The sequence below is a fragment of the Hippopotamus amphibius genome, chromosome 9 (genome assembly GCF_030028045.1).
Source record: "Hippopotamus amphibius kiboko isolate mHipAmp2 chromosome 9, mHipAmp2.hap2, whole genome shotgun sequence".
Lineage (NCBI taxonomy): Eukaryota > Metazoa > Chordata > Mammalia > Artiodactyla > Hippopotamidae > Hippopotamus > Hippopotamus amphibius.
In genome coordinates this window covers 112,843,451-112,859,327 of record NC_080194.1, presented here as the reverse complement: position 1 = coordinate 112,859,327, position 15,877 = coordinate 112,843,451, and the positions used below count along the sequence as shown (strand labels likewise).

General features: G+C 54.0%; 3 protein-coding genes and 1 long non-coding RNA gene across 7 annotated transcripts in view; 2 read left to right on the top strand and 2 right to left on the bottom strand.

Moving 5' to 3' along the window:
* The window catches only part of BCL7C (BAF chromatin remodeling complex subunit BCL7C), a 42,727-nt gene extending 37,471 nt beyond the window's left edge, over nucleotides 1-5,256 (bottom strand). Inside the window, exons 1-6 of one of the 4 annotated variants that reach the window (XM_057748060.1) lie at nucleotides 4,887-5,240; nucleotides 4,256-4,334; nucleotides 3,812-3,920; nucleotides 3,557-3,718; nucleotides 2,008-2,093; nucleotides 1,258-1,453 (exon numbers count right to left, since the gene is read on the bottom strand). In XM_057748060.1, coding sequence (XP_057604043.1) covers nucleotides 1,328-1,453; nucleotides 2,008-2,093; nucleotides 3,557-3,718; nucleotides 3,812-3,920; nucleotides 4,256-4,334; nucleotides 4,887-4,978 — 654 coding nt within the window. In that variant the 5' untranslated portion in view covers nucleotides 4,979-5,240 and the 3' untranslated portion in view covers nucleotides 1,258-1,327. Of the gene's footprint in view, nucleotides 1-1,257; nucleotides 1,454-2,007; nucleotides 2,094-3,556; nucleotides 3,719-3,811; nucleotides 3,921-4,255; nucleotides 4,373-4,886 lie in introns of those variants that run through there. The other 3 variants (XM_057748058.1, XM_057748059.1, XM_057748062.1) reach the window with 3 other exon arrangements.
* Nucleotides 5,257-5,307: 51 nt separating this feature from the next.
* Nucleotides 5,308-6,598, top strand: LOC130860192 (uncharacterized). Its single transcript, XR_009055381.1, has 3 exons — nucleotides 5,308-5,438; nucleotides 5,567-5,707; nucleotides 6,266-6,598. It is a non-coding gene; the product is annotated as an uncharacterized LOC130860192 (long non-coding RNA).
* Nucleotides 6,599-8,001: 1,403 nt separating this feature from the next.
* Nucleotides 8,002-13,892, top strand: LOC130860190 (cardiotrophin-1-like). The gene is made up of 3 exons (XM_057748063.1): nucleotides 8,002-8,064; nucleotides 9,243-9,361; nucleotides 10,965-13,892. The coding sequence occupies exons 1-3, from the start codon at nucleotides 8,040-8,042 to the stop codon at nucleotides 11,430-11,432; spliced, it is 612 nt and encodes a 203-aa protein (XP_057604046.1). The 5' UTR covers nucleotides 8,002-8,039; the 3' UTR covers nucleotides 11,433-13,892.
* On the bottom strand, nucleotides 12,904-15,269 carry LOC130861004 (cardiotrophin-2; the record flags this gene model as incomplete). Its single annotated transcript, XM_057749512.1, has 2 exons — nucleotides 12,904-13,362; nucleotides 15,120-15,269. Coding segments are annotated over 2 exons (609 nt in total), but the record flags the coding sequence as incomplete, so codon positions are not given.
* Nucleotides 15,270-15,877: the final 608 nt, after the last annotated feature.

The following is a 15,877-nucleotide window of genomic DNA, read 5'->3' as shown; positions in this document are numbered from 1 at the left end:
ACACTAAAATTGTGGCAATCTGTTAGGCGACAACAAGAAATGAATGCACCACGTCACTGCACACCTGGCTCCCCCAGCCAGCCTGGCACAAATACCACTACTGCAGCTGCTATCAGGAAACACTGTGAAATTTTTAAAAAGTTCTTTAAAGTTTCAATTTGCTCTTCTCTGAACCTGTTTCTTCCTTTGTTAAAAATAAAAACAGGGCTAATACACCGGACTCTGACTCTCCTGTAGGCACAGAGTGAAGGCACCTTAGATATTATTTGAAGGTTTCCACAAACCACTGAAGCCGATGAGGCCAAGTTATTGTCCCCATTGCTCAGGTGAACAAACTAAGGCTCAGAGAGGGGAAACTGCCAGCAAAGAGCCACCAGCTAATGAGTAACAGAGCCAGGACTTGAACCAGGACTTCTGACTTCAGATCTACCACACTGAGGTGCATGTCTCAGAGTCAAGCTCACGTGCCACCTCCTCAGAGAAGCCTTCCTGGAGAGCCTCAGCCCATTCATTCATTCATTCATTCACCAATCAGTTGCTATGACTGCTCTATGCTGAGTGCGCTGCTAGGCAAGGCTGGGACCAAGTTCTGCTCTCAGGACCCCACAGCCTAGTGGATGAGACAGACACACAAACCAACCAGCCCCAAACATCCCCTGATAAAAGCTGAGACAGAGGGAAAGAAGCACATGGGGTTGTGGGAGCCCAAATGGGGGGAACCCACTGAGCCTGGGGTCAGGGAAGGCTTCCTGGAGGAGGTAGTGATTGAGCTGAAGACAAGTAAGATTCAACCAGAAGTGCCGGCAGGGGTTCCAGTGGAGGAATGGCTAAGCAGAGGCAGGGAGGCACGAGGCTGTAGCTTCCTGAGGGCAGGAAATGGGTTGGGACATCCCAGGCCCCAAAGTCCCTCTTGGCCTCTGTGTTGCTGTGTGTGAATGGGAATCATGGGCCTAGCTGCCCAGAGCCTTGGTAATTGCTGGGCCCAGGGGAGGGCTGAGCGGGAGGAAGAGGGGTCCTGGGATTCCCAGAGCAGGAGGGCTGAAGGAAGGGTCAAAGGTAAGGGGGACGGGACAGGGTGGAGGGAGTGCTGGGAAGGCAGGGTCCTGGCTCAAACCCCCCTTCCACGTCTGACTCAGGGTGTGACTATAGGTAGGTCCTCTCAGAGCCTCCGTGACCCCATCTGAGAACTGGAGCGTGAGACAAAACTGTCTCCAAAGACCCTCCCCAGCCCTGACGGGGAAATGACATGACACAAAATTACAAAAGGGTCTTTATTTGTAAAAAGCCAAAGGGACCCCTGGGGCGACAGGACAGGCAGGCCGGCTTCTCAGGGGTCAGGGGCATTTGGGCAGCTGCGCTTGAGTGGGGGGGCGCCCTCCGAGTCCTCTGTATCACCCTGGGCTGCCTCGGGGACAGGTGGCACTGGCTCAAAGACGGGGTAGGCTTCCGGGGCCTGGAGAGGAAGGGTGGACAAGCGTGAGCTCCACCCAAACCCAGGAGAGCAGCCTCCTAGCCTCTGCCTCCTCCAAAGCCTCCACTCCACTCCCCTCCCGGACACCCGGGAGTCTAGCCCAGGGCTGGGCCCCAGGACGCAGGTTAAGTAGGGCGCCATAAACAACAACACCATTTGGGGGAAAGAAGTTGATTTTTGGTATTTCTGGAAAAGTACCAAGGTAGTCCTTGTGGGAAAAGTCAGAAGTTTGTGGGGGACTTTTTTAAGCTAATTACATCCTTAGGATTAAAAAAAAAAAAGAGATTCTTGGAGGTGTACCATGATCTTTTCAGGCTTTTAATGGTCTCAAATCAGCCCCAATCCAGCCCGCAGGATTTTGTTTCTAAAAGACCCTTTTCTTTTCAGTCCCAAGAACCCAGCCTAATAGCCTTTAGCTGTGTCCAAGATCTACATTTCCCACTTGGACCTCAAGAATGCAGCCCCCAAGCCTCTGGCTACCCCAGAGTCCCCACTTCCTCCAAGACCTGGGAGTCCAGCCTCCTGGCCACTCTCACCTCAGCTTCCAGCAATTCTGGAACAGGCTCCTCCTTGGTCAGCATTGGGGGTTCATCGGTGCTGCCTGCAGTTATGCCCCCAGGATCTGGAACATGAAATGAACAGACGTTCCCTGAGCAGCTGCTCTGTGCCACAGCACAGAGCAAGAGGGAAACACCAATCACATCAGCCCACGGAGCACTGTGGGAGTGATGAGTGGAGAGCCAGGCACCTGGCTGCAACCCAGGAAGAAAACGCAGGAAGGACACCTAGGTGGGGTCTTGGCGAGTGAGTAGATTTGATCAGGGAGACAAAGGGGGAGCCGGAGGACATTTCAGGCAGAGGGAACACAGGCTTGGCAAGCACAGGGTCTGGGCTTGGACTGCCTGGGTTCGAATCCTGACCTTGGGCAAGGGACTTAATTTCTGTAAGCCTGCTTTCCCATCTGTAAAATGGAGGTGATTACAGTAATTATCACATGAGGCTTTTTTAAGAATTAAATGAAATAACACAGGAAAAGCTGTGAGTACAGTGCCCGGCACCCAGTAAGGGCTCAATAAATGCCAATTATTGTTTTTATATGAGTAAAGGTACACAAGCGTGTGGTGTGATCTGGACACGGAATGGAGGCCCAAGTCATGGCGTTCTTGGAAGGGAACGATGAGGTCAGCAGGGGACAGTTCACAAAGGGCCCGGAGTGCCAGGCTGAGGAGTCAAAGGTCCTAAGGGGCCACTGAAGGCTTTGAAGCAGCAAAATGACCTCGTCAGACTTGTGCTCTGGTAGCTGTGTGGGTGCAACTGGAGGAGAGGAGACCCAAGAGGAGGCTGGAGCCAGGTGTCGCGGAGACAGGTGACAGAGTCTGGGGAGGCAGGGGAAGGCAGACACTTGGGGAAGTGAATGTGACCAGACAGGGGACTGACTCCATGGGAAGAAAGAGGAGCTGAGGAGGACTCATGCCCAAGATCCTGGCTCACTGGCTGTGTGAGCTTGGGCAACTTACTTAACCTCTCTGGGTTTCCGTTCCTCATCTATAAATAGAGATCATAACCGTCACAGGGTTGTAGTGAGGATTAAATGAGATAAAACATGGAAAGTGCTTCGAAGGGTGCCTGGCACACAGTAAGAGCTCAATTAGTATTAGCTGTTATTATCACTTGCTATTAATTACTCATGATTATAATGATTATTTATTCCTTAGCAAATATTTATTGAGCACCTACTATGTGTTCCATGGTGTTCTGAGGACACAGCAGAGCAAAACTGATATGGGTCCAACATTCAGGAAACTGACATGAGGTGGGAGTGGCAGGGAAAGATATTTAACTAGTAAAAAGCTAAATTTACATGAAAATCTCAGACAGTGATAAGTTATCCACAGATGCTAAGAAGCCAGGGGAAGGAGACAGACAGGCCCTAGAGGAAGGGCAGGGACTTTCCACAGGACTCAGGGAAGGCCTCCCGAGGAGGCAACACAGGAAGGGGAGCAGGTCGAGGGGTAAGCTGGTGGCTTTGACTTTGGAGAGGACAAGACTCAGAGGAGAGGGCTCCTGAGAGGCACCTGATCCTACCTCTCTCCTGGCCCAGCTGTGGGGGCTGAGCATCCTCTGGGACCCCTTCCGGTGGTCCAGCAGGTGACACAGGGCGGCTGGGCTGGGGGGTGCCCCCAGGGCTGGGCTCGGTGCCCTTTTGCAGGGAGCCTTCTGAATGGAAACTCTGGTTACTGTTCTCATCTGTGGGAGCAAAAGCCGAAAGGGTTGGGCCTGAGGCCACCAGCCCCCTCCCTCAATCCCCATAGCCCCCCAAATCCCAGCATCCCTACATACCATTGAGATCAAGCAGGATGAGAGGGCCACCCCCTCGGGGACTGGGGCCCCTGCCCCTCCGCTCCCGGCCTCGGGATCTCTCTGCCCCGCCACCTGCCCTCCGGCGCTCCTGGGGGTTAGAGGGCTAAGGGTTAGAGTCAGCCTTCGAGTTAGCACTTGCAAAGCCCCCACTGTACAAATAAGGAAACTGAGGCACAGAGAAGCAGAAGGCCCTGCATGAGGTGACAGGCTGTGCATGCTGGGTTAGGTCTTGAATGAGGTGGGGGGTGGGGAGCAGGGGCTGGTGGGGGAGGGGGGAGGAGGCGGAGATGCCAGTAATTGTTAACATCTGTCCAGGCTCCTGCACTTGAGGTCTGAGTGGGGACTGGAGGTGGAGGTCAGGGTGGAGAGGGGCTTGCCTGAGGCTGCACAGATGAAGGGCCTGGTGTGGGGGAACTTGCTCACCTCCTCCTGGGGGTCCACCACTGGCACCCACTTGAAGATACGAAGGGAAGTGTCGCCCACAGTCACCCAGCGCTTCTCCCTGTGGGACGGTGGGGGTGGGGACTGGGTCAGAGAGGCCTGAGGAGAGAGCCACCCCAGGAGCTGGACACATCTGGGGATACCTGTAGAGGTGGGGGTGGTGCCCGAGGGAAGGGGCAGTTTTTGTGAATGGGACAGAGTTAGAAGGAGAAACCCTACAGACCCGAGAGCAGAGCTGGGAGGTGCCTCTAGAGAGTGTGACTTGGGGTCACGGATCCGCAGACCCCTGGGGAATATACACGGAGAGCGCGACTATGGGACCGGTTGGGGGCCATAGCAATGAAGATCCCAGGGCATACTTGCGGGAACAGCGTCAAAGCTTCAGGGGGCGGGGCATAAATGGGGGCTCCAGCCTCGGGAGGGCAGGGCTGGGGAACACGCTTTGTAGACCCTAGGGTGTAGGCAGGAGAAGGAAAAGAGAGCCCTGCAGATCCGGGACGCAGCTGGGAGGCACACCTAACACCTGGGGGCCACAGCTGGCGAAGGGGGGTAGACGTATCTGGGGGAGGAGTGGCCCATCGTGTCCCGTCCCTGGCCCCGGGGCAGCGCTCACCATCTCCGGACCTTCTCGATGGTCGCCATCACCTTCTTGATGTCATCCTTGGCCCGGCTCCGGGTCTCAGCCCGCACGGTGCGGCCGGCCATGCTGGCGGGACTGGGGCCGAGGCCGAGCCCGCGGCTAGGCCGCCTCCCGTCCGGCGGGCTCAGGCTCGGCGCCAGGCCGGGGCGCCGGTCTCTCGGCCTGTCGTCCCTCCGGGAGTTGGCCGCGCCCTCCCCTCGCTCCCCAACGCCTCCGCGAGTCCCCGCCCCGCTTCCTGCCGCCGCGCCCCGCCCCGGCCCGTCCCCGGAGCGGCCGGGCGGCGCGGGTGGCCAGAGCCCAGGCCTGGAAGCCGGCCGGCCCCGCCCCGACCGGGCCCGCCCCCTCGGGGCACCCGGACGCGCAGCGCCCCCTGGCCGCCGCCGAGAGGCAGGTTGGGGGCAGCAGGGCGACTGGATGCGCGCGGCGGGGCTGGGGCCGTGCGTTCAGACCACGTGGGCGCCAGGGGGCGCGAGAGGGTCTATGTCCTGTGTGCGACCGCTGCGCGTGGGGGCGTCCCTGGAACGGGTGTGTGGTGTGTGGCGTGTGGCGTGTGTGTGTGTACGTAATGGTGTGGATGGGTGTGTAATGGTGTGGGTGTGTGTCCCTTGCCAGGCTATCTGGTTCAACTACCCCTTCATCCATTCATTCAACAGTCTATTAACTGAGTGCCAATTCCGTGCCAGACACTGAAAATATGAGTGACTGTCCACCCACCAGAATGGCTAAAATGAGAATGACGGACCTGACCAAGTGCAAGCAAAGAAGCAGAGCAACTGGACCCCTCATATTTCTGGGTGAGTGTAAATTGGTAGAGACACTTGGGAAAGCTGGCAGTTTTCTAGAGAAACCAAAAGTACACTCACCCTACGATCCAGCAGTTCCACTCCTAGGTCGTTAACACCCAACAGAAATGCAAATACGTTTGAGTACGAGCATCAAGGGACCTGTACTGGAATGTTCCTAGCTCTGTCCATAATAGCCTCAGACTGGAAACAACCCATCCACAGGGGAGTGGAAAATGACTTGTAGCCTGTTCACACCATGGATGACACAGTAAGAAGAGTGATGTCCTGCTACCCCCAACAACAGGGACAAGTCTCATGAAAGAAGTCAGATACAGCAGTACACACCCTATGATTCCATTTACATAAAGTTTAAAACAGACAAAACCAATTAATGGTGTGAGAAATCAGGCTAGCGGTCACCTTTGGGACTGCGAGGGGCTAAGAGCAGGCTCTGAGAACTGGTCATGTTCTGTTTCTTAATCTGTTGCTGGTTCTCAGGGCATATTTATTCTTGGAGAATTCTTCGAGCTATATACCCTTATGATATGTGCGCTTTTCCCTATGTAGATTTTACTTCAATTAAAAGTTTACTCAGGGGCTTCCCTGGTGGCGCAGTGGTTAAGAATCTGCCTGCCAATGCAGGGGACACAGGTTTGATCCCTGGGCCGGGAAGATCCCACATGCCGCTGAGCTACTAAGCCCGTGCACCACAACTACTGAGCCTTCGCTCTACAGCCCATGAGCCACGACTATTGAGTCCACGTGTCACAACTACTGAAGCCCGCGTGCCTAAAGCCCAGTGCTGTGCAACAAGAGAAGCCACTGCAATGAGAAGCCCACACACCTCAAGGAAGAGTAGCCCCCGCTCTCCGAAACTAGATAAAGCCCCCGGCGCAGCAACAACGCAGCCAATAAATAAATAAATATTTTAAAAGTTTACTTAAAATGAGTGTGTCTTGGTTGATTTTGTTTGAGGCTGTGTTTGTCAGCAGATACGACATTCTAAACTTCTATTGCTATGTGTGAGTGTATTTCAAGGGTGTAGTTATTGTGCCTATGTGTTCTGTGTGACTGTGATGTGACTATGTTCAAGAGGAGTTAAGGGATAGGAAAGTGGTTAGGACAGCATTTCTGGAGCCAAGATGCTGGGGTAAAATTCCAGCTCTGCTTGTCCAGTGACCTTCGACAAGTCACTCATCTTTATTTCCTCAACTGTAACATGGAAGTGAGTTAATATGCGTATAACTCTTAGAACAGTGCTTTGCGCATAGTAAATACCCAACAACAGTCTCTGTTAATAAGTGTGTGATGGCCCCACCTGCTGTGCCCTCTGCCAGCTCATCCCCTTCTTTCTTTATTCTGGCAGTTGTCTGCTCGTGGCCATGTACTCACAGACACTCAGGCCTCCTTTCCAGTTTCTTCATTCACAAACCCCATAACAAGCTGTTGTCTATCGACAACCCATCAGACTGTGAGCCCCTCAGGGGGCCAGAGACCAAGAGTGGATCATCTCTGGGTCCCAGAGCCCAGGACAGAGTGGATGCTTGGGAACCATTTGTGGGGATAAGTGTGTACAGACCGTTCAGCATTTGTCTGCATCAGGTTAGTGGGTTGACTTGCAGGTATGACTCCCTGTACCTGTCTCTTAAGCTTGTTCCTGAGTCAGAACCCTTCAGTAGAAGCGGGTATGTAAGAAGAGTTCTCTTACTGGGCCTGGTAAAGGTGAGGTGAGGTGGCCCGGTAGTAGGTGTGACTGTGAAAGCAAGGGCAGAAGGAATCTGAGATAGGCCCGGAGGTATATGTCCCGGCAGGTGTGGCCCAAGCCTGAGGGCCCCCACCCTGGCCTCTCACGCACCCCGCTCTCCCCTCCTCCAGCCAAGAGTAAGGGCCAGCACATTCCTGTCCTGCCATCTGCGCCCTCTCCAGCACCCCTGCCCCGCCTCCCCACCGCCCCCCACCCCCAAGCTTTCTCCGAAAAGCAGCCCAGGCGCCAAGCCTTCTCCCAGGTCGGGGCCTGAGCCTTCTCCTCCCATCGGACTCAGGGCTGTCTCCCAGGCGCTGGCACCCCAAGCCTGGAGATCCCGAGTCCACCCTACTGACGACCTACCGCCCCCCTCAGGCCCCCTTCCCGACTAGGCTGCGCAAGACGGGAACTGAGCTCAGAGCCAAGGAATCCTGCCCGGGGCGGCGGGGGTGGGGTGGGAGGTGGGGGGGGGGGGTGCAGAGTGTTGGGGTCTGAGCCCTGATTGGCTACGCCCCGGCCACGCCCCTACCCTATTCCCCCTTCTCCCCCCACTCGGAAGGGGGGCGTGGAGGCAACCGGGATCAGCCAGGGGCCAGCATGAGCCGGAGGGAGGGAAGTCTGGGTAAGGGGCTGAAGGGCCGGATGCCGAGCGCCCAAGGGGAGCCGGGGTCAGAAGGGCTGGAAGCTGGGGTCTGGGTGCCCGCCACCCCTAGGTCCGGGAAGGGAGCGGCCTGAGCGGGGGAGAGCAGGGCCTCGGTGTCAGGTAACGAGCGGGTGAGTTGTGGGTGAGCTGTGGGAAGGGGCAAGCGCCATTGTTTAGAGGGGGCCTGGGGCTGTGCCTTCAGGGACTTGGGCTCAGGAGGTAGATTACAGGTTCGAGTACACCCTGGGGGAGGACTGAGGTCGTGGCTGGTGCAGGACGCTGGGACCCTCTCTGAGTAAAGAAACAGAGCTGGGAACCAGAGGGAGGGATAAAGTTAGGGGAGGAAGTCTTTGGGCTACAGGGGCTGGTAAGTGACAAGAGACGAAAGTCGAGGCTGTTAAGGATAGGACGCGCGGGGCAAACTCTGGCTGGGGGCGGGGCGGGAGTTGCTGGGCCGGGACTACATTCCCCAGCATGCCTTGGGCATGCGCGCTAGGCGTATCGGGAAATGCAGTCTTCCTCCCGGGGCGCCACCCTCTAACACAATTGTGCTGGTTAAGGCCGGTTGCTGATTCATTGACGCTGCCCTGTGCCCAGCCCACGGTCTTGCACAGAAGGGCCATCAGGGAGGCAATGGGACTTCAGCATGCCAATCTGTAAAATGGGCTTAAAGTCTCGTTTCAATTTGAAATTCTGTGCTTCGGTGATGATGAATTCCACCAACGATCAGGGAGGTACAGAGATATGTGATCCCTGTCCTCAAAAGGCTCCCAGGCTGAGGCAGATTCTCGTAGATAAAAGAGCCCTTAAAAGAACCACCTTGGAAGTATGAACAAATGGGCCTTAAGTAGAAAGAAGAAGTTAATTTAAAGGAGGAGTGAATCTGGAGGCTGTACTGAGGAGGCAGTATTTGAATTTGACTTTAAGAGGATTTCAACCATGATTTGGAGACAGGGAACACATTTCAGGTAGAACAACCATTTGGCAAATATCTGGTGACCTATTTTCCCTCAGTTGCAATGGGACAGAGCCTCCCTGGCTTAAAAGTTGGAGAATTCAGAGTGGAGCTTCTGGGTTCAGGAAGAACCAGCCTGGAAGAAGTGGTCAAGAAGCAAGGGGCTGGGGTGCCCTCATTCCTCCCCCCCTTTTCCCACCAGAGGACCCCCAGGCTGACTCCTCAATCTCACCCCTTCCCCACTTGGAGGCCAAGATCCAACAGACACACAGCCTTGCCCGCCTCCTCACCAAATATGCTGAGCAGCTCCTCCAGGAATATGTGAGTGGGGTTCGGGGTGTGGGTACCAGGGGCCTGGGGAATGGGGACGTACATACAGATCAAGGGGTCCTTGACCATCCATTTTCTCAACCTCACTTCACAGCTGCAGAAATTGGGGCTCCCAAGAGGGGTTAGTAACTGGCTTCTGGCCACACAGCAAACTGGAAGAGGACCCTCTCTGTGCCCCAAATGCCCCTCCATTAGCCTCAGCGTGGAGGCTCCCTCCTTGGTGCTTTAAGACAGAAACAGCCTGAGAGAGTGAAGAGAACTCTGGTCTGGGAGAAAGGAAACCTAGGTTTTTAGGCTCTGTGTGACCTTGTCATCTCACCTCCTTGAGCCTGGGTCTCCCTAGATGTAAAAGGAGGCAGTTAAGAGAATTCCCTGGCAGTCCAGTTAGGGCCTGAGTCCAATCCCTGGTCGGGGAACTAAGATCCTCACAAGCTGCGCGGCAGTTGAATAAGATGAGATGTGAACTCTTCTACCTGTGTTATGCAGAGAGGCCAAGAAGGAGTTTCAATCTACGGGTAAAAATGCCATCCTAAGAGGACATTTTTACAGAGGAGGAGGATCTGCCAAAATCTCTGGTTGGCCAGAGGACCCCTGACCAAGGAAACAAGATAGTTCCCCAAATACTCTGGGTAGTGGAGGGAGGGTATAGTTTTGAATCAGATAGACTGTAGGCCTGCCAATTTGTTGTGACCATGGGCAGCACTGATAACGTTAAAAATAATAATTTAATAATTATGACAGCAATAGTAGGATAATACAGCTAGCTTTGTAGTCCTACCAACTTCCGTTCACATTCCAGCTTCTGCCCCTTCCTAGATGGATGACCTAGGAGAAGTCAGTCGCCATATCCTCATTTACAAAACTATCAGCATCAGCATCACACCCATTATTAGGAAGGTTAGGAATACTGTGTTTAAAGCAGCAGGCACAGTGCCTGAACCAGAGGCACAGTGTTAGCAAAGGATAAATGCAATTGTTTTAGCATCTTTACAAATGATAAATCACCTTTATCTTTTTATTTGTTCATTCACATGACAGTTATTCATTGAGCCCCTGGCTGTGTGTCAAGCAGGTGCAGAAGTGGGGGAGGATGGGTCAGGGAGTGAAACAAGCTGGGTCCCTGCACTGTCTTTTGTGATTCTCCAGAGGTCCCTGGTAGAAAGGCAGGACAGGGAACTGTTCCCCCATCTTACAGGAGACCACTGAGGCTCAGAGAAAGAAATGGTTTTGCACTGAACTGCACAGCTAGTAAGTGGTGGAGAGAGGATTTGCACCTTGGTCTGTAAGATAGCATTAATAAAAGCGCTAACATTTTTCGTGCCCTTCCAATGAGTCAGGACCTGCCTTAAGCATTTTAACAGGCTCATAACTGCCTTATGAAGTTAGTACGGTTATTATCTCCATTGAGGAGATGAGGAAACAAAGCAGTGGGGTAAAGCCCAGGGTGGTTTTTGTTGTTTTGTATTATCTCAGACACAGCCGCTCTGTTGGCAGGACTGTGTCATTTACGAGATGGGGACACCGAGGCCCCAGAAGAGGGGTGGAGGGCTGAGTTCCCAGTGTAGGAGCCGCCCTGACTGCCGCGTCTCCGCAGGTGCAGCACCAGGGAGACCCCTTCGGGCTGCCCGGCTTCTCGCCCCCGCGGCTGCCGGTGGCTGATCTGAGCCCCCCGGCCCCGGGCCACGCGGGCCTGCCTGTGCCCGAGCGCCTGCGGCTGGACGCGGCGGCGCTGGCCGCGCTGCCGCCGCTGCTGGACGTCGTGCGCCGCCTCCAGGCCGAGCTGAACCCGCGCGCGCTGCGCCTGCTGCGGCGCCTGGAGGACGCGGCGCGCCAGGCCCGGGCCCTGGGCGCCGCCGTGGAGGCCGTGCTGGCGGCGCTGGGCGCCGAGACCCGCGCGCCCCGGCCCGAGCCCGCCGCCGCCGCCGCCATCGCCGCCGCCACTGCCACCGCGGGCGTCTTCCCGGCCAAGGTGCTGGGGCTCCGCGTGTGCGGCCTCTACCGCGAGTGGGTGAGCCGCACCGAGGCCGACCTGGGCCAGCTGGCGCCCGGGGGCCCGGCCTGAGCGCGGGGCGCGCGCCGCAGCTCGCAGTCCCCTCCTGGGCCGTCTCTGTCTCTCCATCTCCATCCCTCTCCATCTCCGTCAGGGTCTCTGTGTTCTGCGACTGTCTCCATCTCTCATTGCTTTGTACGCTCTCGATCTCTTTTTCTCTCTGGGTCCTCCTTATCTCGTGTGTGACTTCCCATGTCTGTCATTTCCTTGCTTTCCCCTCTTTTTCTCTATCTCTTGGGCCTGCCTCACTGGGGATCTTTTGTCTCCCCTTCTCCCCATCTCTTGCCCCCTCCTGGCCCCTTGTGAGCATGTGTACCGTCTCCGCCTCATCTCAAGGAGGGAACACCTGGCACTGTGTTTCCCTCTGTCCTTCTCTCTGTCCTTTCCTGGCCAGGGACATGCCTGCTGACCTCTGCGGTGGGTGGGCTACTCCAGACTAATTTCAGCCACCTTCCCCCGGGGTCACTCCACCTGCTACTCTCCTCCTCCCCCATCCCGCCCCTTTGCCGCCCTGCCCCCCTCTCCCTTTGATGTCCTTCCCCTCCCTCTGCCCTATCCCTGTACCTTCCCTTCCCCCTAAGTCAGGTCCACGGAGAGAAAAAAATATCACCCCTTAAAAAGAGTTTTATTTACGAGAATAAATTAATTTTTTGTAAATAAAATGTTTAAAAATAAAAAGAACACTAAAGTTACCAGCATATATAATTGTTGAAAATGGGGAGACACCTTTAAGAGAATAAGATCCTTGGGTTACAGCCTGGTGCCCCCAGACATTCCCAAAAGCCACAGTATAAATAGGAGATTCATGAGAGAGCCCCAGGCCAGGGATGCCATCTGTCAGCCCAAAACAGGAAGTGGATATGTTGCAAGCAGGAAACAGATGTGGTACAAGTCCTTAGTTTTTCAAGAATCGGGGATGTTCATTGAATAGGAAGTAAAGCCCATTAAGATGGGAAGTTGTAACAGTGGCCATAGTCAGAGAGGTAGACTAGGGGAGGAAATGAACTCCAGCGAGAAGGGAGGCCTAGTTGCTCAGAAAGTCCATATCTTCATACAGGAAGTGAGGTAGAGACAAGAAGGCAGCTCCTGGACCTCCCTGAAATTACAGGAAGAGGAAGGTCTCAGGGAGAGCCCAGGAAGGAGACTAACTGTACTCCCCCTGTAGAGTGGGAAGTGAAGCCTCTTCAAAGAGGCGCTTCTTTCCACCCAGGAAATAGGCAACCAGTACCGCTGGACTGGTAATCCATGAGATGATACCCGTAAAGTCCTGCCCAGATCTGGAAGGGAGGCCATAGGACCTAAGCAGGAAGGCCCAGGCTATAGGGACTGAGGCCCGGTTCCCAGGAAATTTTCCCAGATACATGGTGCACAAACCCTGTCTACTAGACAAGATGTGTCTGCTTTCTAGCCGAGAAGCAAGGCAGAAAAGAGTCCACTGTCATAGGGGAAGTGTCGCAGCCTCTGACAGGAAGTCCCACCTCCTCTATCCCGGGTATTTGGCTTTGAGCAGAGCCAAGTCCCTCACAGCTCGGTCTGTCCAATGGCCATATTCCCGGGTTACTACATAGCCTCTGCATTTCCTCTCGAAGGCCGAGGCCCCAAAGGGGACAAGCCCAAGAGTGTCCTCTTCTGGGGGGATGGGCAGGCCCAGGGCGGTCATGATGGCAGCCATGTTGCCCAGCAGGCCTTGGGCCCTGAGTCTTGCAGCCCCGAGCTGAGCCAGCAGGATGGGACTGCCAGGGTTCAGGTCACTCTGGTCATCTCCTACGAGCTGGAGGTGCTGGGTCAAGGCCAGGAAGGCACCCTGGGCACGGCTCAGACGCTCCCCGTCATCCAGGGCATGCCAGGTCTTGAAGGAGACAGCGGCAGGCGGCAGGCTGCTGAGCTGGAGCTCTGGGGCTGAGAAGCCGGGATCACTAAAGGGGCTGCCTTGGCACTGGAGCTGCAGCATGAGGGACAGAGACAGCAGTGAGGTCACCAAAAGGCTGCCCTGGGCCTCCCCTGACTTCACATCTGCCTTCCACAAGACTGGCCTCTTCCCAGGGGGAGTCGCCATTCCTTGCCTCTCAGGGAGTTGGCGGAATGTTCTAGCACAGAGCCTGGGCTCTGTTAGGTTCCAACTTGGCCTCCTCCACGTACAATCCCAGCTTCAGTAATTCCCATGTGGCACTATTATGGTGAAGATAAGTAGTATATTGGGTTTGGTTAATGAATACGTTGTTCAATACAGCTCTTGGTGAAAATAAAAACTGTGTCTTTTATTTTTACTTAAAACCGAATGAACTTTTTGGCCAACCCAATATATAAAGCACTTAGCACAGCACCTGGCATACAATAAGGTGATTAATATCATTCACGAACTATATATTTATATTAGTATCATGAACACTATGATTATGTTCTTAAATATTTGCCAATGTAAATATATTATTGACCATGTATAGTAGTTACAGCCCTATTTCCTTTTTATTCGCATTTAGTGGTTTATGTTTGTTCATTTTATTATAACCATTAACAAATAATTATTAATATTATTAAATTTAGTTGAGTGCCTTCTCCATTAAAGTTCTCGCCTCCACAAACCTAGACCCACAGAATTTTAATACACACTGATAAATCCCCTAATTGCTAGATCACCTAGTCCTACATCCCTATCTTACAAGTGGGGAAGTTGAGGCTCAGGGTGCCCAAAGCTACCCAGGGGATGGTGGCAGATATGAGACTAGAAACGAGACTCAGTAACTTCACATGGACCTAGAATATAGTACAGCGGAAGAGTCACAAACTTCAGAGCCTCCAGGAGCCAGGCCGATCATGTCACTTGGGGAAGAAGGCAGGACTAAGATGGAGGGGGGGGGGCAGGAGGCCAGCAGGATCCCTGTGCCTGTTTTTGATGGCATTCCTCCTCAGAATTTGAACAAGCATTGCATGGCCTAAACAAAACATCTGTGGGTCAGACCCAGCCAGCAGGCTGCCAGTTTGAACTTCTAGACAGTTTTGTGACCTCAGGCAATTTATTCCCCTTCTCTAAAACTCAGTTTCCTTGGGACATCCCTGGTGGTGCAGTGGTTAAGACTCCACACTCCCTAATGCAGGGGGCCCAGGTTTGATCCCTGGTCAGGGAACTAGATCCCACATGCGTGCCGCAACTAAGAGTTCGCATGCCACAACTATGGAGACTGCCTTCTGCAACTAAGACCTGGTGCAACCAAATATTTTTTTTTTAATTAAAAAAAATAAAACTCAATCTCCTTATCTGTAAAATGGGTTCTAATTCCACCTCTCAGAACTATCTGAGGAGTCAGGAAGAGTGAGATAATAAGGCTAGAATTCCCAGCATGGCACAGGCTCAAGAAAGCACAGGGCATGAGGTGGTTGTGGGAAGAATCATGATCCCCTAAAGCCCTTTCCTCTGTGTGCTTCCTTTGACTCTTCTAACAGTCCTGAGAGGTCAGCCAAGGCAGGATCACCATCCCATTTGGCAGATGAGGAAGCTGAGACCGGGAGAGAAGGAATGAGTTTTCTCCCAAGGTCACCTGGCCATCAGTGACAATATTCTTGTAGGTGCGTCTCTAGAGCCCCTGTACCCTCAGACCCACGGAGGAGCCTTCTGGCCTTGCTCTGCTTCCCCTACCCAGGGCTGGGCCAGGAGGGTGGCACCTTTCTCCCCTCACCCCCTACTCGTGCCTTATCACTCACGTAAGTCTGCAGCAGTGTTGAAGTATTCTTCTGCATGTAGAGCGCCAGGCTGTAGGCTTGACTGATGGGCTCAGCTGGGGAGATGGGGGCCCCCGGACTGAGGGGTAGCAGCAGCAGGGTCAACAGGAAGAGGGGGGCTGGCAGGAGAAGTCAGAGGTCAGCACCAAGTCCCCAACCTCACCTGCCGATTCATTCACTCATGATAACAACTCCTCAAAGATTACAGCCCTTGTGGCCTACAATGATCTTGGGTATCCAAGTCAGGGCAGAACCACCCCGTAAGCCCAGAACATTCCCCTGAAGTCCAGATCCATGTATTCAACTTCCTATTTGCAATGGATATTAATAAGCATCTCAAAGTCAAAATATCCAATGCTCAGCCCTAGGTGCTCTTCTTCCCCTCCTTCCCCAGTCTTCCCCACTGAGGGAAGAGCATGTCCATTCTCCCAGGTGCTCAGATCAAAACCAAGGGGTCCTCTTGGACGCCTCATTCTCTTCTTCTCTCTATGTTCAACCCACAGTAAATCCTATTGGTTCTGTCCTTAAAAGGTGGCCAAGAGATCTGTGGATTTTTCTCAGTTTTTTGTTTGTTTGTTTTTTTGCCGCACTGCGCAGCTGGCAGGATCTCAGTTCCTTGACCAGGGATTGAACCCTGGCCACAGCAGTGAAAGCCCAGAATCCTAACCACTAGGCCAACAGGGAACTCCCTAGGTCTGTGTTTCTTGATCTGAACACTTAAGACAAGGATACGTTGGGCT